At 43.5% G+C, this 21,648-nt stretch overlaps 1 protein-coding gene across 3 annotated transcripts; it reads left to right on the forward strand.

Moving 5' to 3' along the window:
• Positions 1–11,107: 11,107 nt before the first annotated feature.
• On the forward strand, positions 11,108–21,286 carry PAQR9 (progestin and adipoQ receptor family member 9). 3 transcript variants are annotated; one of them, XM_059163853.1, is made up of 2 exons: positions 11,108–11,625; positions 12,468–21,286. In XM_059163853.1, the coding sequence occupies exon 2, from the start codon at positions 12,622–12,624 to the stop codon at positions 13,753–13,755; it is 1,134 nt and encodes a 377-aa protein (XP_059019836.1). In that variant the 5' UTR covers positions 11,108–11,625; positions 12,468–12,621; the 3' UTR covers positions 13,756–21,286. The 3 variants fall into 3 exon arrangements, with proteins under 3 accessions (XP_059019836.1, XP_059019838.1, XP_059019837.1); XM_059163855.1 differs by lacking the exon at positions 11,108–11,625 and adding an exon at positions 11,640–11,755; XM_059163854.1 differs by lacking the exon at positions 11,108–11,625 and adding an exon at positions 12,008–12,107.
• Positions 21,287–21,648: the final 362 nt, after the last annotated feature.

A 21,648-nucleotide genomic window follows, 5' to 3' on the forward strand; every position in this document is an offset into this window, starting at 1 on the left:
CCTCCTAGCGCCTTCAGCTGAGCTGTTCCCCTAACACTTATCCAACACTGCGTGTAGCTGGCTTGTGCCCGGATGTCCTCTCCATTACTAACGTTCATCACTATGTGTCTCAGTGGCTTTTCATTTCTAAGGATCTCTACTAAAAGATAAATATCCTTGAAGGTTGTTCTGTCTAAAGCCAGTGTTTTGTAATATTGGCAGCTGGGGTGGTTGTTCTTTGAGTAACTAAAGCAGGGATTGGTGGGGGAGTGCATAGGAATAACAGTAACTACCTTTTATTGGTACCTCGTTTGTATCTGGCACCTTTGAAACATCAGTCTTCACAACAATTTTGCAGCAAAGCATTGTGGCTTCCCTTTGCAAATCCGAAAGGCTACACTCACACTGCTGAGCCACTATAAAGTGGGACTTCAAGCTCTGGCTCATCTGACGCAAAAACCAAGGGTCTGTCAACCACCTCCCACCATGTACTCAATGTGGTGTCAAAGGAAGCGCAGAGCTGAGAGTCAGAAACCCAGCTGCGTGGCCTTGCACAGGACACTTCGCTTTTCTGGACTCTGGTTTCTTCGTCTGTAAAATGAGGGAGCTGGACTTTAAAAGCTGCCCACTAGGAAGGAGTAGGAGGGGCTAGGAAAATGGCCAAAAGGTTCTCCAGAGGCCCTTCTTTCCCATTTCACCGCTGAGACCGCAGATAGGCTGTGGTTAGATGCATGATTCCGAGCAGCTATCCAAACCCTGAAGAGAAGAGGAGAAAGGGTCAAGAGTGGTCACCACAGTTGAAATTTCCCCTGTTGTCCATGAAGAAACAAGCACGGGACTCCTCACACATTTGGAAAAAGAATCCTTTCTGACAGGAAGCTCTCAGCTGGCAGTTTGAAGCCCTGTAATATAAATACTTTTCCATAGGATGTGGGGTAGTTCTTGGCGGAAATGTTACTGGCACCAGCCTGGGTGCAGGATTTGAAGTGAGGAGGTCCTCTTGGGGACAGACTCTGCATTTGCAGAAAGGATTTGGAAGGAGAAAGTAGGTGCGAATGTAGTTTCCGCCTCTGGGGGGCTGAGTAACAGCTCATCACAGGCTCTGCCATCAAAGAAAACAGAACGCGAAGGAGAAAGAAGCTTTACAACTGGAATTCCCCCTCCCGCACTTCCCCCTTCCCACCCCTTGCAAACGTCAAGCAATAAAGCGCAGACTATTCTTTTCCCAGGAGCTACCGCCTGGTGCAACCTACGTGGGCCACCGTGCACCCGTATATAATATAATCACCCCTTTTGAAAATGCAAAGCTATACTTTCCTAAGTAGATACATTGAGCACATTAGCTGAAATGAAAGCGAAACTCAATCAAGCTGGAAGGCATTTAAAGTTCAGCTTCCACCCATCAGGGATTAATGCTGCAAAATCTTCCTTCACCTCTCACACACCCACGTCCCAGAGCTGTTTTCCCTTCTGAGTCTCTGCAGCCCACGCTGGGCTTTTTAGCCTCACTGTCTGCGGGAGGCTGACAGGACACCTGGCACCTACAGGGGCTGCCACGTCCAGAAGAGGGCGCACGGAGAAGGTGCTCGGCAAGCCTGCCAGCCCGCAGCCAAGCCTGACTGCAGTCCCTGTTATTCCCAAAGGGAACTGGCTTTGGGACCACGTGTGTGCAAGTGAGACAAGTGTTAGTGCGAGCTGGGGGAGGGGGAGGGGACGAGGGGGGACAGCGGCGCTCTGTGTATACCAGTTTCTCTCTGCACTTGGCTGTGCTCTCAGCCCTGGGTCAAAAATTCGTGCATGGCAGTGTCAGAAGCTCTTATGACATTTGCAAAACTCTAAGTACTTTTAAACCAGACTTTCAGGAGGAGGATCTGTTAGGTTCTAAAAGCTCAGGCCGTAGCCAAAGAGGGTGCAAATTTTTATACCTCTATGGCACTGTATCCACACTGACATTTGCTTCTCTCTAACTCGGTTAAGGTGAAACCATGGTGAGACAGAGTCCTAAACAGTCTGCTGAGCAGTAGGGGTGCTAAATGGGGCTATTAATAGAAGAGATTGGAGGAATTCTCTTTGATACAGACTGTTTTGTTAGAATTGACCTTTAATATCCAAAGCATTGTAAATCTTTCCTATCTTTTCCTATCATAATAGCGCATTATATGTTGTTTCTTTCCCTATAAATCACTAGTCCGCCAAGGTGACCTCCTAGAAGCTCAGCTGAGTGCGGGTGGAGAGTGGGAGCTCTGAGTCATTTTTTGGTGGTGTTTTGGTGGTTAAAATCTCCCGGTGGAGGGGGTGATTCTGAGGTGCAGAAACCACTGTCCCGGTCACTGAAGTTCACAGCCAACAGCTTTTGTGTTTTCTATTTTTGGTTTAGCTTTTCCAGGTTGGGGAGGTCAGCTAATAAGAGAAGATTCTGCCTGAGCAGGGTCAATGCAAATATTCTGGGTTGCGCCTACTCCAGTTTTAGAAAGCCTTGCGGGTACGATCTTTTTTTAAACATTCCACAAATGTTTATTTGGTGCCTACTATGTGCCAGCATTCTCTGAGAGGTGCTGGGGATAGAGCAGCAAGCAAAGTCCCTGCTCTCACAGAGCTTATATTTCAGTAGGGAAGAAAAAAATGAATGAAGTATATATTATGCCATATGTTATGTAATGTCCAATAATAAATGATGAAGAAGCTAAAGCAGAGTGAGGAGTTAAAGAGTGATGGGGACTGTCATTTTAGATAGGATGGGTGGCAGAGTTTTCTGAGAAGTGGTGATGTCAAGCAAAGAACCAAATGAAGGGAGAATGTCAGGGTGGGAAGCATCTGAGGCAGAGGGAGGCAGAAAGAACCAAGTGTAAGGGCCCACGGGCAACTGGCAGCCCACCAGTGAATCAAGAAAAGAAACCCCTTCTTCTGGGCAAACAGCCCCTGCCTGGGCCCAGAATATGGCCTGCAGATTATGGGCTGCCTATCAGATCCCCCTGCCCCCTCAGCCAGGCCCTTGTGTGGAGACAGATGTCCAGCCATACAAAGCTTCTTCTAGGGGTAGGTGCTCGGGACTTAGAGGAACGGCAGGAAGGCTGGTGCAGTTGGACAGGAGAGAGGCTAGAACAGAAAGAATGGTAAGTAGAAACCTCAATCTTAAAAGATTAGTGATTTAGAATAAAAATCCCTTTGTTATGTGGATTAACCACCAACTATATGGGACAGGATTTAAGAGCAACCCCTCCACTGGTCTCTTCTTGATCCTCCATTGTGGCCATGATTTTCTGCCATCAACCCTGAGGCTGATAAAGAATTTAAGAACCACATCAGACTTAAAATACTATTCCAATTTGGAGATGTAAGGCTGGTTATTTCTGTGTCTATCTCACAGAGAGAAAGTCTCTCCTCCCTCCCCTCTTTTTATTCTTTCCTTTATAGCATTTGTATCATACTTGGCTTCCTTGAGGCAAGATATTTTGCACAACAAAGTCAAAAGAGCTTTGCCATAAGTGTAAAATCACTAATATTCTTTAAATTACTAAAAAGTGAACAAATGAAATAGACTTTCTTCACCCCTTCTTCCATCTCTAACTCTCTTGTGGGAAACCTTCATTTTCTACCTTATTTCTAAATTGTTTATAAAGCATTTTACAAACCTACTGCTTTGATAAGCCCATAACCAATTACTCGATGTTATTTTAATTTTTCTTAACCATTTAAGAAAATCAAAAAGTGTTGTGTGAACATCTGCTAGACTCAGATTAGCCTGTCTCCCCTAAGTGGTATTGCAAAGAATTTTGAGAACAGTAGATAAAATGTATGTGCATTGCTGAAGGACCTGTTAGAAATGTTAATTTGAGAATTTCCAATGCAGTCTGGAGCTGGGAATATGAGATAGAATTGTAGTCTGCAGAGCCCTTCCACTCCCACTCCACTTCCCTCCCAACATAGACCCAATTAAACAAGGTCCGTAGAAGCAGGAAGCCGCCTCCAAAATACAGGAGTGGCCATTCATGCGATTTAAAATGGATCCTTTCTCCAGCATTCAAATCTATTTGTTAATTAAAAGTAAAGAGCATGGACATTGTTATGATAAAGGAAAGTGAGATGCAAGCCAAGGGATAGGCAACAAGGCAGGATTGACAGTTCTTTTGAATGAACAAGTGTGGTTGACTCATGACTTTTGGTTGTATGTGGTTTGCTTGCCAGATGGTCCTTAATCCTCCCTCCAGCCCTGACCTCTGTGGGGGGAGGGGGCAGGAATCAAGGCTGGAGGCAGGTGTCTGTCTAACACATTACTCAGAAGTAAAAACACTGAAGGCTTAATGGTCTTTGAAACAGCTTTGAAATATTCCTTTTTTCCAAATAGCCACATTAAATAAGCAATCACAAAATGGTTGCATTAAAACATGGTGGGCACGTTTCCCATACAACGGAAAGCAGGGATGATTCTGACTTTCCTTTGTTGTGTTCCGACTTGCTCCTCTGTTCTTCCGTGCCTTGTGCATCTAGTACCAGCTTTGCAAGTAGGTGATGTTTATTTCTGTGGGTTAAATATATATTCAAAGGTGTCTCCAGGATGCTCACTGTAGATTTATTCAATAATCCCTACCAGTACTGAGAAGTCTCTCTAGACAGTGAGTTAAGTGCTTGTGAAAATTAGGTATACAGAATTAAGACTCTTGGGAGGGGGGAAGAGGGTTGGAGAAGTAGGGCGGGGATCAAGAATGAAACAAAACTAACCCATTTTGACCATGGAATGCTCAGAACACAAGACTCAAAGGAAACATGTCAATGGGTGACCATGTGAATAAGTATGCTCCTAGAAATAAATGTTCCTTGTTCACTTTGTAGAAATTAATTAAGTGTTCTGAGAAGATTCTATTGATAACTCCATATTATATATTGTATTCTTAAAGTAAAGTAAGCTAAAGAAAATCACAAGAGAAAATGCACTTACAGCTCTAAACTGTATTTATCAAAAAAAAAAAAAGCCCACAGATAAAGTGACCCACACAGTTTAAACATGTATTATTCAAATTCTTATGGTTTTCACATGAATGGGATACAAGAATGAACTGAAATTCTCTCTCTCTCTCTCTCTCTCTCACACACACACACACACGATATTCTTCAGTTTAGTGATTGTTACTTGGAAAATTATGCTGCTAAATATTTTCAATAAACATATTGTACCTCAAAGAAAAGAAAATTGTTGCATTAAAAAACTAAATGTACAGGCACATGAGAAGGTGCTCAACATCACTCATCCTCAGGGAAATGCAAATCAAACCCCCTATGAGATATCACCTCATACTTGTTATCAAAAATACAAGAAATAACAGATGTTGGTGAGGATGTGGACAAAAGGAACCCTTCGACACTGCTGATGGAAATGTAAACTGGTGCGACCAGCAGGGAAACCAGGATAGGGGTTCCTCAAAAAATAAAAAATAGAAATGCCATATGTTTCAGCAATTCCACTTCTACATATTTATCTGAAGAAAATGAAAACACTAACTTGAAAAGATATCTGCAGTCCCATGTTCACAGCATTATGTATAATAGCCAAGACATAGAAACAACCTAAGTGAAAAAAAAAAAACAACCTAAGTCTCTACTGACAGATGAATGGATAAATAAAATGTGGTAGACACAGGCAAGGGAATACTACTCAGCCATAATAAAGAATGAAATCTTGCCATTTACAACAAGATGGATGGCACTGGAGGACACTACGCTGAGTGAAATAAGTCAGAGAAAGGCAAATACTGTTATGACCTCACTTGTATGTGGAATTTAAAACAAAACAAAACAAACACCAAGCTCACAGAGACAGAGAACAAACTGGTAGTTGAGAGAGGCAGAAGGTGGAGGGATGGGCAAAATGGGCCAAAAGGGTCAAAGGTACAAACTTCCAGTTATAAAAAAAGAAATAAATCATGAGGATGTAGTATATAGTGTGGTAACTATAGCCAATAATACTGTATTGTGTATTTGGAAGTTTCTTTTTTTTTTTTTTTTTAGATTTTATTTATTTATTTGACAGACAGAGATCACAAGTAGGCAGAGAGGCAGGCAGAGAGAGAAGGAGAAGCAGGCTCCCTGCTGAGCACAGAGCCCAATGATGCGATGCTATGCGGTGTGATGTGGGGCTCCATCCTAGGACCCTGGGATCATGACCTGAGCTGAAAGCAGAGGCTTTAACCCACTGAGCCTCCCAGGCGCCCCTATTTGGAAGTTTCTAAGAGAGTCAAACTTAAAAGTCCTCAACACAAGAAAAAACCAAATTTTTATAACTATGCAACAGTGATGAATGTTGAGTAGACTTAATTCCCAATGTTTGCCAATATCAAATCATTATACTGTACACCTGAAACTAATATAATGCTATATGTCAATTATACCTCAATAAAATTTATTTTAATTTCTTTAAAAGGAAAAGGAAAAAAAAAACCCCGAAATGGAATTACGGCGAGTGAGCTTGAGGCCCAAACAGAGTCCCATAATTGAGATGCCTTCCCTTAAATGATATAGAGTATTTTCCTTTCCATATGAATCAGTTGCCATAATCAATAATGTGCTAAAGGCAAGGATCAGCTATGAAATCATGGAATTGGTATTTGCCTCCTTTGCAGAGATCTAGGGTATGGCAAGCCCCCTGTTGTTACCAGCAACATTTGTTTGCAGAGAAATGCTCTTTATATGAAATATACCTCGTAGACATGCCTAATCAATATGCAGCTGTCACATACTGCATGCACACGTGCCTCATTTGGCATCGTTCTTTTCAGGGACTTGCTAACCAGATCCAGTTGGTGACCACATCCAATAATACTTACAGTTGAGCTTTGGGCCAAGATGCAACCGTGGTTTAGTCTCATCGGTTGTGTTCATTTAATTATTTACAAAGTTTTTCAACAACAATTTAAAAAACTGAAAATGGAAGGGAAGGCTCTGTGAGGTAGAAAGTCTCTTTACTGGAAATGTTCAAAGCTGGCCATACAATAGTTTCTCAGGACAAGGTACCCTATAAATGAAACAGTTGGGAGGGGGAGGGTTGGAATTAATCAAGTTAGACTCTGACTTTGCCACGCAACAGCTTAACATCTCTGAGCTTCTGTGTTCTTGTCCGAAATGGGGATAGTATGGGTTTACCTTACACAGAATATTCTGAGAATTAGGGCCTATCCCACTACCAGAACACAGTATATGTATTGACTATCATAAAGGGGAAGACATTGAACTAGATGACTCACAAGATTATGTGACATCCAGATTCTAAAATTCTAAGATTTTATGTTCTAACCTTTTGGGTTTTTTTTAGTTTTTTAAAGATTTTACTTATTTATTTGAGAGAGAGAGAGCACACGAAAGAGCATGAGTTGGGGGGAGAGGGAGATTCCCCACTGAGCAGGGAGCCTGGTGCAAGGCTCCATTCCAGGAACCTGGGATCATGACCTAAAGCGAAGGCAGATGTTTAACTGACTGAGCCACCCAGGTGCCCTAGTACTAATGTTTTAAAGCCTTACTGTATTAGAAAGAATTTCTCCAACCACAAAAATATAGTGAGTGCTTAGCATGTGCAAAGCACTATGTTTCAAAGAAAACTGTTCGTAAATAGTGAGGAGCAGGAACTCAATAATCTTACACACTTACGTAACTCTTTCTCAAGTTAAGTTAATGAATGCTACTTAAAAGGCCCTATCAAAAGCAAGCCAACAACCTACAACAATCTCTTACCCAAAGGGTAACTCTAAATTGGGATGAATAAAACATGTAAATATAATTAATGCTTTTATGGAAAGACAATATAGGATCTAGCTAGGAAACAGAAAAGACAGAATTTGGAGAAATAGCCCCAGAATGGAGACTGCCATCCTAGTTCAGGGCAGCTGAAGGCTTGGGCAGGTCTGGTCATAGCTTAAGGACTGCTGGGTGATAGATGGGGACCTCCAAACACTCTTTCCAGTGACCTCAGAGGCAGGAAAGGGGAGTCCATCTTAGACCTGGGAGAGAGGGTGAAAGCAAGTTGGACAAACATGCACGTCAATAGCATGGGTGGCACTGTCCCAACATGTTATTTATAAATTACTTCCATGTACTACCTATCAAGTGTATCATAAAAACCCTTCATAGAATATAGACATTGAAAAGGGTTTTGAAACAGAAAGTGTAATATTTTATTTTTCACCCTAATCAGTCTCCTTGTGCACCCCACCCCACTGAGACCAGTAGTACAGAACAGGTGAACGGGAGAGAGGGGAGCATGGAGCTGTCAATCCCTGCATATAACCTCAATGGGAAAAACACTGTCTACAAGTCTCCCTCTGCTTTTCTGCAGAAGAGAACCCTGTCACCATGTCAGTGAATAGGCAGGAACAGCACCAGATAAGAACTCCGTGTCCCCACCACTCTCTCTCTAGCTTCCAGCCTTCTGCCTGGCCTTCAGATCACACTTGTCTTCCAAGGTTGCCATAGTGACATCTGATGCCACTGCCAGAAGGTTTGCCACGTTAGGAAGCTCAGACTCTACAGTCTGGTCGTGACCATATCTGACTTAGAAGAGGTCGGATGATAAGCCTAGGACCGTTTTCAATTTGGGGGAAGGGAAGCACTTTTTTAGACCATATATTACAAGTAGAGGGAATGAATCTTAGAATCCTCCTTGTACAGAGTCCTGGGTGCAATTAAACACTGGGTCCATGGTAGGTTTTGTTTGGTTGGTTGATTGATTTGGGCTAAACATTAGACTGAGAAAAAATTATTTCCTGCAAAAACAGGTGTATTATTAGCAAATATCCTAGGCTTTTTCCCCATGGACTTTATAAATAGCTACTAGAGAACATCAAATTTGGTGCAGAATTTTCATATATGCTTCATCTTAGGACTATAGAGAGAAATACAAATAGACCTAAGTCAGTCTGTGAAGACATCACCAAAGCATACCGTATGGGGAAAAAACATTTGTCCAGTTTGCAACAGGTCCCCTATATATGAAAACTATAGATTTCATTCTGCAGTGGGGACCCCTTAACCCCCCAAGTGTACAGAAGTCCAAAACTACAGAACTCCACAGAACCCCCAAAACATTTGTGGTCTTGCTTTGACAAAATTTCAATTAAAAGAACTAGCTGGTTTTTGCCTCTAAACACTGGCACTGGCATTCCAATGTAATACCTTGTGATTCTTCTCGTCAAGAGTTTGGTAGTCAGTCCTGGTTACCTTCGAGAAGCCTTATCTCCCAGTGAACCTTCAGGGAATGGCAGCCAGCCTAGCCTGCTGCTTCTATCGGTTTAGCCAAGCCCATGGGTGCAAGCATGGTTCTCACTGACAAGAGGCAGTTCGCTTACTAGATAGAGTTCACCCTAGTCTGTGTAGGGTTTGGAGAACACATTTTTATAGTTCAAAAAAAAAAAAAAAACCCAAGAAAAATTAATTCTATAGATCAGTAGTAATTATGGAAAAGTCACAATGCTGGGTTTGGTTTTTGCTTTTTAATAAGATCAGTTTTGCTGTTTCCTTATGTTCTATTTACTTGGCTTTGTCAAGGTATAGCAAAGATAGCTGGTGGGTTGGCATCAAAGAGCTTTCTTTCTTTTTTAAAGATTTTACTTATTTACTTGCCAGAGAGATAGAGCCAGAGAGCACAAGTGGAGGGAATGGTAGAAGGAGAGGGAGAAATAGACCCTGCACTGAGCAGAGAGCCTGATGCGGGGCTTGACCCCAGGACCCTGGGATCTTGATCTGAGCTGAAGGCAGACACTTAACCATCTGAGCCACCAAAAGAGCCCAGGTGCCCTGGCACCAAAGAGCTTTCATGACACCAGTCCATGGCATCAGTTGATCTTAAGCTCTCATGTGCAGTGGGAGATGGAGGAGAAAAGAGAAAAGCAGAAATCACAAAGACTTTCTGAGAGTTAGTTTTCAGATTGTTTGACTTTGTAAAACAGTTTCAAGGAACATTATATTTTATTATAGACAGTCTCACCACTCTCAGAAAGATAAATATTATTTTATCTAAGTTTTTACACATTCATTTACAATCAATTCTATTATTTCACTCCATGAACTATTATATTTTCTCCAATTAAGTGAGGTGATTATGAAACTGAAAGATTGGTAAATATGGAGGTTATTATTGGATCAACATTTTCTTCAGGCACAGCTTAGATTGTTTGTGAAGCACAAAGAGAACATGAAAATGTCTTTCCTACCCTGCTCTAGATTCAAGTTATTAATTCCCAGGATTGATTTATAAATGTCTAAATCTTAATCCCTGTTACAAATTAGCATGGGTCTTTAGCCCAGATGTTAAAGGAATTTTGCTTTAAATTGCTTTAAAACAGTATGATAACAGTGGAAAAACAGAAAATACTAAAACAAAGCACTTGTTGAGTAATTACAGTGAAATGTCATTTATATGAAATTCATTCATCAGGAATTGGTGATAGTTAAGAAAGGCACAAGACCAAGGTGTACCGTTGGCCTAATTGTGCAAGAGTTGCTAAATCAGTTACTAGTGGAAAACATTTTTTAGAGAGAAGGCTGAAGCCTCTATAGAGAATGTTTCTAATACCCGTAAGTAATTTTAGACATTTAAGACATTGAATTATTTCTCAGTTATAAATAATCCTTATCAATAATTTAAGTCCTTCTTGAGCCACTACTAAGTAAATCTTTCTTGATCTACTTGTAGGATTTGCTGTAGCGATGAAGGTAGCCTTTCATTTATAAAATGAACATGAAAGCCTTTTCCTAAATCAGATGCCCTTTCCTACTAGTTTCCTTTTCGCAGAGCAGGTCAGATGTTCTTAAGTGCGTGAGATCTAGAAGCAGCTTGCCTGGGTTCAAATCTCCCTTCTACCAATTGGCATATTATCTACGGTCGTGGTACCTCCATTTTCCCAGTCTGTAAAATGGAAAAAATAATAATACCTAAAAGATGTTAAAACTGCAAAGCACTTAGAACAGTGCCTGGTCCCTTTAAAATCAGCTCTTGTTGCCGTAACACTGAACAGCGGGTCAGTGAGGCAAGTTAGACTCGGTCACACCCCCAGGGCGTCGCTAAGAGAAACTTCAGTGAAATGGTACATTTTAGAGCAGACGGGTTTTTAAGCCCCTCCTTTCACAAAGCTCAAGGGCAGATTTTCTTTCACACCGCAGTGCATCACACCCGTTTTCGATTCCTCAGCCTTCCTTTCTTCTGGCCTCCATCCACCCAACCTAGCCTGCCGGGTACGCCTGGTTAATTATGCAAAAGCCTTCTCCAAGCCACCCCCTCCGAGTCTCTACGAATTCGTCTCCGTGCTCTCATCATTTCGTGCTAGACCGCACCTCCTCCCTGAAGTCCTCCCTCATCAACGCGCTCCACTCGGACCAGCCCATGACTCGGGCACAGCTCTGCTCGGGAACCCCCTTCTCGATAGATCCTTCAGATGGTTAGAGGCTATTTGAATCGCCCGGTCTTCATCTGAAATTTTTCATTAAAACGTGGAGTTTGAACAGTCCGCCCTGAGTTGTTGGACTTTGGCTCCAAACCAGACTCCTAGTTAAAGACACAAGAACACAACGATGGGTGAGCTGCGGGCCCCGAGGGCCGGTGAGCGCGACCGGAGCCCCGTTTAGGAACGGTTCGTTTGGACGAGACCAGAACGAAGGAGAGCGGAGGTTAGTGACGCACCTGAATAAGTCCGCTAGACCAAAGGAGATAAACTCAGGCTTTAATCGTGCAGGCGGAGAGCCGCGCGCGCAGGCGCGCACACACACCACAGACACGGAAAGAGAAGCGCCTTCCCAGGTATCTGACAAGGACACGACTCTGAGCAGGACCGGGTCTTAAAGGCCCCCGACTTCCGGAGAACCCCTGCCCCCGCCTCCTCCGAAGATTACCGTTAGCGCATCTGTCCGCCAAAGCCCAGGCTCGGGCGCGCCGGGCACCCTCCCCGCAAGCCCCGCGGCCACAGCTCCCGGCCCCCCGCGAACGCGGCTGCCCAGTGTCCTCTGGAACGCCTGAGTGACTGTCGGGTTTCGAACCCGGGCGTCGACCCTGGCGCTCGGCGCGCGCAGCGGAGTCGCCGGCGCAGCCTTTGGCCCGCACATCAATCATTTACGCGCCGACTAGGTCTCCTGCGGCCCGAGGAGGGGGGATGGTACGGAACCCGAGCCCGGGGACAACTCTATCCCCCAAGGCAGCCGCGAAACACTAGCCGGGGAGGCCCCCGCCCTCCCTCGGTGCGCCCGTCCCTCCCTCCTTCCAGCGCCTAGGCTCCCACATCCCCGCCTCCCGCTCCGGGGGCGGCGGCGGCTGCGCCCGCACCGCGCGATGCCCAGTCACCGCAGCAGCGCCGCCGCTGCCGCCGCAGTCCACCGCCGCCGCTGTCGCTGCCGCAGCGCGGGCGGCCGCGAGCCCGTGGCAGGGAGCCTGGCGCAGGGGCCGCCGAGCCCGCGCGCTCCTACCAGTCGCTGCGCGACTCATAACCTGATTGCTATTTTTATTTATTTTTTTTCAGGACCGGCGGCTCCGAATCAGGTCTTTTCTTGAATCTGCAGCGACGCCCCCGGCGCGTGCACAAAGGCTCCGACGGCGGCCGGCGGGGACTGCCGAGCGCGCGGGAGCCGGCGCCAGAGGTCGCCTGTGCGCGCCCTAGCCAAACCCCAGGCACCATGCCGCGGCGCCTGCAGCCCCGGGGCGCGGGCACAAAGGGCCCGCCGGCCGCGACCGCGGCGGCTTCGGAAGCGGCCTCGCGTTCCCACCCCTCCGCCTCCGGGGACCCTCCGGCATCGGCCAAGCCGCTGCTGCGCTGGGACGAGGTGCCCGACGACTTCGTGGAGTGCTTCATCCTGTCGGGCTACCGGCGGCTGCCCTGTACGGCGCAGGAGTGCCTGGCCTCGGTGCTGAAGCCCACCAACGAGACGCTCAACTTCTGGACGCACTTCATCCCGCTGCTGCTGTTCCTGAGCAAGTTCTGCCGCCTATTTTTCCTGAGCGGCCAGGACGTGCCCTTTCATCACCCGTGGCTGTTGCCGCTGTGGTGCTACGCGTCGGGCGTGCTGCTGACCTTCGCCATGAGCTGCACAGCGCACGTGTTCAGCTGCCTGTCGCTGCGCCTGCGCGCTGCCTTCTTCTACCTGGACTACGCGTCCATCAGCTACTACGGCTTCGGCAGTACGGTGGCCTACTACTACTACCTGTTGCCGGGCCTGAGCTTGCTGGACGCCAGAGTGATGACGCCGTATGTGCAGCAGCGCCTGGGCTGGCACGTGGACTGCACGCGCCTCATCGCCGCCTACCGGGCGCTCGTGCTGCCGGTGGCCTTCGTGCTGGCCGTGGCCTGCACGGTGGCCTGCTGCAAGAGCCGCACGGACTGGTGCTCCTACCCCTTCGCGCTTCGCACTTTTGTGTTCGTCATGCCCCTCAGCATGGCCTGCCCCATCATGCTCGAGAGCTGGCTCTTTGACCTGCGCGGCGAGAACCCCACGCTCTTCGTGCACTTCTATCGTCGCTACTTCTGGCTGGTGGTGGCCGCCTTCTTCAATGTGAGCAAGATCCCTGAGCGCATCCATCCGGGCCTCTTCGACATTATTGGCCACAGTCACCAGCTCTTCCACATATTCACTTTTCTTAGCATCTATGACCAGGTGTACTACGTGGAGGAAGGCCTGCGCCAATTCCTCAAGGCGCCACCTGCGGCGCCCACCTTTTCTGGCACAGTGGGCTACATGCTGCTGCTGGTGGTCTGCCTGGGACTGGTCATCAAGAAGTTCCTAAACAAAACCGAAGTCTGCTGTAAAAAGTGAACCTCCGCCTTGCCTTGGAGGAGGCTGCTGGTTCGCCCACCTATTTGTTTGGAGTTTCTGTTGTTGCTATTGTTGGTTTGTTTTCAAGTTTTGTTGTGTTTACTTCTTTGCTCAAGGAAGGTGCTGCAAAACCACAGGGAAAAAGTCGAATACAACAAGGTGGTCTCAGTGCACTTGGGGCCTTTTGAAGAGGGGAGATAAGGTTCAAGCAAGAGGGAGAGGGCCACTGGTTCTTGCTCCTGGAAAAAAAATTCGGGTAGTGTTTCTGACATTCAGGGTTTTTCAGAGGGAGCGAGTAAAATCCCCAGTAAAACCCCGAACAGTTTGGTTTTCCAGTCGTCGTCTGCACCAGTGGTAATGACCAGTAGTCCTGGTGAGGTCAGGTATGCAGTAAAGAGGGTAAGTAGACAAAATCCCCGGATACTTCCATTTCAGTCTGAGGAATGCTTGGATTTGTAAAAAGAATGGAGCTTTGTAGGGAATGGGCACAAAGACACAAACCCAGGGCTTAACCTGCTAGAAAATGCATGGAATGTGAACACAAATTAATTATTTCAAAATGTTTCTCAGATGTTATTTAAATAGTAATATATACAATGATTTTTCATAATTTATCAAAGCCTGTGATATGCACTGAATTATCTTTGTTACATAGTTTTGAATTTTGCAGCCCTTCTGCATTGCATACACTTGAACTGGACATCAGGGCAAGCTGCTTGAGAATTCTCAACTACTTTTTTAAACAGTGTTTTCCGAAGGCTTATGTGTGTTATGATACAACTGTGAATTATTCTACCTTAGGGACTCTGGTTAAACTATTGTTGAGGAGCTCAGTGGTTTGTATACATCCCAGGTTTCGATTTACTTCAATGTATTCCACACAACCCATCCAATTTTTTGTTTGTTTTGTTTTTAATTTTATTCTTTCCTTCTCTACTTATTTAAATTGCCACTGGAATAAATGTGCCTTTTGAAGCAATGCCCAAATGACTGGTCCTCAGACATAGTTTCAGGCATGGAGAGAGCAGTAAGAATAAGCTTTTCTTACTTTACTGTAAATCAGGGTCTAACATTCCATCCAAGAGGGAAGGAAGATGGTGTTGGTTTTAAAATTTTGGTAGGACTGAAAGGAGCTTACCAGGAGAAAGGGAGCTAACCCACTAATGTGGCTGTGGTTCCTAAAGCAGCCATCGGGGAAGGTGAGAAGACACAGTTCTAGACCAATGCCATTTATCCTTGCTTATAATTAAAAATATAATATTCAGGAATAACTGAGGCAGTTATATTATGAAAGTCAAGAGCATATTACTTGAGTTGTAACTGAAGACATTAACTCAAATAACATTACCTTTGCGTGGTTAAACACTGGTCTCATTTGGAGCCACGCTATGGAAATGAATAGCATCACCCTAAATCACTGAAAAATTAGTGAACGTGTTCCTGAGATCCTTTCTGACAACCACATTGGCCAGTGTTATTTAAGACATTTCTCATAAGTGATAACCTGTACTTGAGATAACAACTCTAGATTAACACAAACCACCGAGGTGGCTTATTTAACTTACCACACTTCCTGACAAGTCCTTTTGGTTAAGAGCCAAATAAGTCATTGAATGGGAAGTCTTAACTTCATAGGATAATTTAGATCAAGCACATAAGGTAGATGAACACTTACCTCAGCACTGGCCGGCTGGAACTCCTAAAAAGATCGCTGTTTTTGTTTATGCTTTTAATCTCTACTTTATTTGTAAACAGAGAGGCTTGGCACAATTCCCTGGAGGAGCCAGTATCCTTGTGCATTAATTTGCACACAGAAGTTAACTTTCTATAGGTCTGTATTTAATTTGGAACCTCTTAATGGGATCGTAAATACACTTTGCACATTTGTTGATGGATGTCAGTATCTAACCTTTTGCAAAGTGCAGGGAGATTCCCATTAGGTGATAGAGGCTGAAAATTTGTGCCCAGCACGGATGTTATTCCTCAGCTGTAACTTAACTCAGTGCATGTATTCAAGGACAGTTGTGGAAATCATGATATTTCCACATGCAAACTTATTTGCATGTCATTGTTGTCCCTTCTAGAGCCCCAAAGAATGTTGGTTTGGAAGCTAGAGAAACAGGTTGAGGAGTGTTTGGTAGCTTTCTTGTAAAATGGGACCTCCCCTTTCAGAAGGAATTTTCAAGGGGCAGAATTCTAAAAACGGTCCATGAGCTTGAAAACAAGAAATAAACCCTGTATTTGTCATTTTAAATTTGTGTTGGAGATCTGGGTCTCCAGAATTCTAGCCAACAGAATTCCCTTCTCACCCTGTGTCTTTGTCCTTAAGTAGAGGCCACTTAAGGATAAAATTATACCCATATCATTTTCAAGTGATTATGATACGTGAGCCCAGTAAGGTGACACACTTTCCCCCTCTAATGTTTTCAGACCCAGTGTGCCCCAGGGAGAATGAGGACTCACTTTCCTTCCCTTTGCTGTTTCTTTCCTTTACGTTCTTTTGTCCCATTCCATCTTAGTATTTATATACCACATATAACGTTGACAAAAGGACATTCTAGTTGAAAACAGTGGTTTGGCTTCGCTTTTTATTTGCAAAAAGATACCCTATATGCTATATAGGACCAGGGATGATTTGTGAAACTATGTGTGTTATTTGCTAAATTATATCAGATTTCTGCCCAGATAAATGGTGATATTTTAGATTCAGCATATATTTACTGAATCTCCATTTGCATGGAAATAGCCAGGTATGTTATTACATATTTCAGGGGTAAAATGGCCATCAGAATAAAATATCTTTGAAAAACATTTTTCACATTCTCCACTTTGCCACATCCATTAGGATTCAGTTTTACTTTATTGTGTTCAGCTGCTTGAAATGTAGGACAAATGATAAATAAGAATGTACTCCATTATCTCGCTAAAACCTATTTTGGCAGTGGAATTTTGAAGCATATTATGTAATGCATTTTATTTTTACTTGTTAGTCATGATCTAGATGACATCTCAAGGAGCAGCGTCGTAGAGTCATGCCTGGAAAGTGAAGGTGTTTGACTTTTTGGAGCCTGTCATTCTGTGGGCTGGTCTCTGGGGTTGATGCAGCTGAGTTAGTTGGTTAAAGAGGGTTCGTGTCTTTCCTGTCCGTGCAGCTGCACCCTCAGATGAAAGGGATGACCTTCCCAGACCGAAGTGAGTCTTTTGGTCATGTCATGACTGCTTATAAAAATAAGCGTGATCTTTTCCACTGGCCATACACTTTCTATAAATAGCCCAGGAAGAAAGTATGGGGCTTCAGAGCTGGCCAGAGTGGCCTTCACATGTTTCCATTCATAAATCCTGCCCGTAAGTGCTTGCAGTTAAAAACCATTTAGCCTAATTCATTGTGCCACTCTAGGGTAATCTTGTCTAAGAACGCAAAATTGGGAGATGGAGGTTATTATTTTTATTTTTATTTTTTCTGATTTGGTGCTGAATCTGAGAGCTCACAGCAATAATAAACAGGGATTGTTATCTTCAAATCTCTTTACAACTCTACTTAATTTGCACAAAGCTAGAGTAAAAGGTACAATAGGAATTATCTCCATCTATAGGTTATACTAAGGCGACAGAATCAAGTTTGCAAACTGGCCTTAGAATGTGGGGATGGTTGTGTGCTCACTTGGGAGTATGTGCTAGTTTGCATGGCTGTGATGCCTGGTCAAGCACACAGACACTAATTGAAGATGTGTGTCTCCGTAATTATATATCTACGATTAATAATGTCTAGTATTTATTTTATATACAGAGATAGGTCATTTATCATTGTAAAACAGAGTGAAGTAAGATGTGGTTATCCTTGAATTTAGATGATAAAATCTTAAACAAAATGTACTTATGTAGTTTTTATCATCTTGGATTGTTTTTCATCTGTTGAAGTCTGACGCTGCTGACTTCACTCCATCAGTATCCTTTGAGTTGGTTTCCACATTTGTCCATGTCATCCTTTTAGTGATCACTGAGCACCTACTGCATGTAAGCTATCAGGCAAGGATCCATCCACATTATTACAGCTATTACCCCTTTGTCTGTGGGGGAACAGAGATGGGAACACTAGAGAGCCATCTGGCCAGGACCCAAACGCTGACCTTGGCCACAGCAGAATGTCCTAAGCCACTGAGTTTGGTTCTTTTCTCCTTTCTGTTGCAGAGAGGCAATGCATAGAATCTTATTTCAGTTAACGTGCTAACTAACCCCAAAGCAATTTCTTTCTTTCCTTCATTCTTTTTTCCTCTCTCCCTCCCTCCCTTCGTCCCTTCCTTCCCTTTCCTTCGTTCCTTTTTCTGTCTGCTCCTAGACCTATGTGACTCTGATGGCTGTAGAAATCTTAACATAGGATGCAGGTAAAGCGATAGCAGGCATATGTACATGGAGACAGTTGAGAATTTTATTACTACTAATCAATAGAAACGCTACTAACAACCACTTTTGGGGAGGTTAATAGTATTTATGTCATCATGAAGCAAGATTCATCCAAAGTGCCTAGACTGTGATATCATTAAGTGTCTGAATTTCATAGAGAGCATACTTATGCTTTAAAAATAGGAGCTTCAGTCCGCAAAGACGAACTCATGTTCTTTAGCCTTTTTCCTCTTTTAAGGTCCTTGTGTTGTCATCTATAAAACATGTCTTAGAAAAAATTATTCTGGAAGAAATTAGTTTTTTTTAAAAAAGTATCAGATCTGAAAAAGACAGGAAGAAGGCATGAGCAGGGGAGAACAAGGAGGATTCGACTCAGACAGTTAGAATGGGACCGCAAGTTCAACTGTGGACAGTTACTCCTGAGTTTTACGTTCTGTCCCTAGAAAAGCATGTGAACTCGCATGGTGTTAGCTCTCAAATGGACAGGCAAGGAATTCTCTTTGGCAGGCTAACCACGTCCTGTAGTTTTTGACCTGAGCACTACTGCCAAGGTATATTTTGAGTAGCACCCTTACCGCTGGCTTAATGTCCTTAATTTGTTTCCATAAAATTAGGATCTAAGGCAAAAAGGCATTAGGGGATAGCCCAGCCAATTGTAAATCACCTTTTGAATCATTTCTTTGAAGGACTGCCAATATCCTCTAACACAAATTGCCTGACAAAAAGCAAACAAGCCCAGACAAACCGAAAAAAGAAAGCATTCATTGGTTAAGCTGAGTGAGCACCATTGTATTCCAATGGGATAGGCTGCACACCCTCCTGTTGAAGGTTTTCTTCCTCTTCACTACTATGAATAATGATCTTTTAATTGTAAAAATAGGTATCGATTCTTAATTACTTTTCCAAAAATCTAATACAAATTTTTGCAGTTGTTTCAAAAGGACAGATGTATTGCATTTCTGGTTTGCAGATTTCTAACCAGCTTGTAGACATTTTTGTTTTAGAATAGCTTCTTAAGAGTCTGTGAACAAGTTGCAGAATTAGAGTGTTTATATATAGGTCAGAGGCCAAGAACACTCCGGTGGCTGCTAACTGTGGCAGGATGTGACTTTGGAAAGCTCGGAACACATCCATCCATGCAACAAAATGATCACTTATTTACTATCTAACTCGGTGGAAAAGAGCCTTTTGTTTGAGTTTTGGAAAATGTTCCCCAATGTATTGTGCTTCTAAATGTGATGCAGGATCCTCCATCTTTTTTGTTCTCGATCAATCTCTGAAAGCTGTTCCAAACATGGCATTCCTCAAGGAATATTTTGTGAATGTGCAAAAGTATTCTCGAATGTGTCAATGTGGCAGGCCACCTTTCTCATGCCTTACAGCTCCACCTAAAATATGCAATAAGCACCCCCGTAGGAGTGAAAGGGCCTTCAGATGGTTATTTAACCGCGCTGTGGAAATGGCCCTGCTCCTCACGGCTCACCCACCACATTGAGAAAGGACATCATGTAAATAAACCTTTGTTTCTAGTTGAGGGGCGTACGGGGATACACATGAATCTCGTTTCTTCTTTCAGTTCCATCTGTAAGAAAGTGTAATCTTTTTAATATGCTGGATGCAAAAAAAAAATTAATAGGAAAACATTTTAAAGAGGTATTCTAATTTTCTATCTTACAAGTTTATAATAGCAATTTGTTTGTAAAAAACAGGCCTTAGCACATAGATGAGAACCAGCGCTTTTTGGAAAGCCTCATCTTTGTCCTGGGAGTTTAATCACCTTGAGCTCTTACCCAAATGACGAAGACCTAGTAGGTCTTTAAAAATGTAAATAATGTATAGTTTACAGAAGGGTAAAAAACAAACTTTTTTTTTTTTTTTTAATGAAGAAAACAGGTCAGATATGTTCTAGGTGTGTAACAAGGCTAAATTCAACGTCTTTAAAAAATTCTAGTTAGAAACTTCATTAAATCCACTCTCCCAGCAAGGCTTAGCATGGAAGGTCTATTTTCGACCGGGTCGATTTTCTCTTATGGAGGCTATGAGCAAAATTGTTCTAACAAAGCAACTGAGTACCAAGGCAAAGGGGATGAGGCACAGTTCACTTGGATGAGGGTATAACCACAGCAAATGACACAGCCAGGAAATCGGGCACACACGTGCCCCTCGTTTCTGTGGAGTGGGAAGGAGCCGAGAGCCCCACACCATCGCTACACAGACAAGGAGAAGGCTATCTGGTTGCAGGGCTGGGGATGAACCCTTGGCTGTTCTTTTATCTGCATAAAGCCTGTGGTGGCTCTGAACAACTCATTCCAGCCTTCCCCCAGGCCATTCCCACCACCCTGGAAGCCTTCGGTTTTCACAACCTCCTCCTCTAAGACGAAAGGTTTCTAAAAGGATTTCATGTGTATCTAGGCCTTGTCCAACCATCTGCCTTATGAGGTTCATCCATGTCTAAACCAAGGATTTAAATACGATTACTGTGCTCAGATTTACAAGAATGTACAATCAGCAGGTCCCCTTTCGTGGTGAAGGGCATTTAATTGAAGGCCATACTCATTTTTTCCCTCAGGTCAGAGGCAGAGGGAGGATTTCACAGTGACCAAGTAGACACCTCCTTGTACCAGTATTTTCTTTTTTTAAAGTTCATTTAATGGTGATAATGGAGGGAGAAAGGAGTAAAGGATAATGCAGGCCTGAAGAAAGAAACCGAGGGGAAGATCCCACTGCTTGCGAAATTATTTCTTCTGAGGCTGCCTGACTCCAGCCATCACCTACATCCTAAACAGCTGTATTTAGCTGGCTAGAGAGGCTTCTCAGGATGTGTGAACTTCCATACAGGGACTACGTACGATGTGATTTCAAATCAATAGTGTTCTCTGCCAGAGAAGCATTATTTAATCATAATTCCACGTTACCTTATAAATCTATAGAAATAGGTATCACTTTGGTCAGTTCTGTGCATGTAACTAACAAAATTGTGACTAATTTCTCTTGTATAGTTTGCTATGATTTTGGTTTTCTGAGATATTTGTTCCTTATGGTCTTGAACATGGAATTCTATATTAATAATATATGTATTTTTTGCTGGAAAACAAATGTATGAAGTAAGAATAAATTATTTGTAAGCAGAGTGTTTAGGTCTGTATTTGTATGCCTTCAGCAAACAATTCCTAAGTTAATAGTATGTATAACACTAATACACATGATAGGAAGACGCATCCTTTTTATGAAAATCTGCTAGCAGAACAGAAGAATGTTAAGTTTCTAATAGAAGTCCTGAAGAAGCACCCTTAATATATTTTTACAATTTTATTTAAATGAAAAAGAAAGCTCATGAATTACTTTGAAACCATGTCTTCTAAGAAAATACTTAAGCCCAGATAATGAAGCTTTTCCTTATTCTTCCCTATATTTCAAGGCACTTGTGGTCCATGGACTTTTGTGCAGTGCAGCCTGTCCCAGAACCCTGGTGATGTGTGTGAATTTGTGGTC

Source organism: Mustela lutreola, chromosome 2, assembly GCF_030435805.1.
Source record: "Mustela lutreola isolate mMusLut2 chromosome 2, mMusLut2.pri, whole genome shotgun sequence".
In the NCBI taxonomy this organism is placed as follows: domain Eukaryota; kingdom Metazoa; phylum Chordata; class Mammalia; order Carnivora; family Mustelidae; genus Mustela; species Mustela lutreola.

Coding starts and splice junctions, on each gene's coding strand:
- PAQR9 (XM_059163853.1), top strand. CDS start 12,622: ATGCCGCGGCGCCTGCAGCCCCGGGGCGCGGGCACAAAGGGCCCGCCG.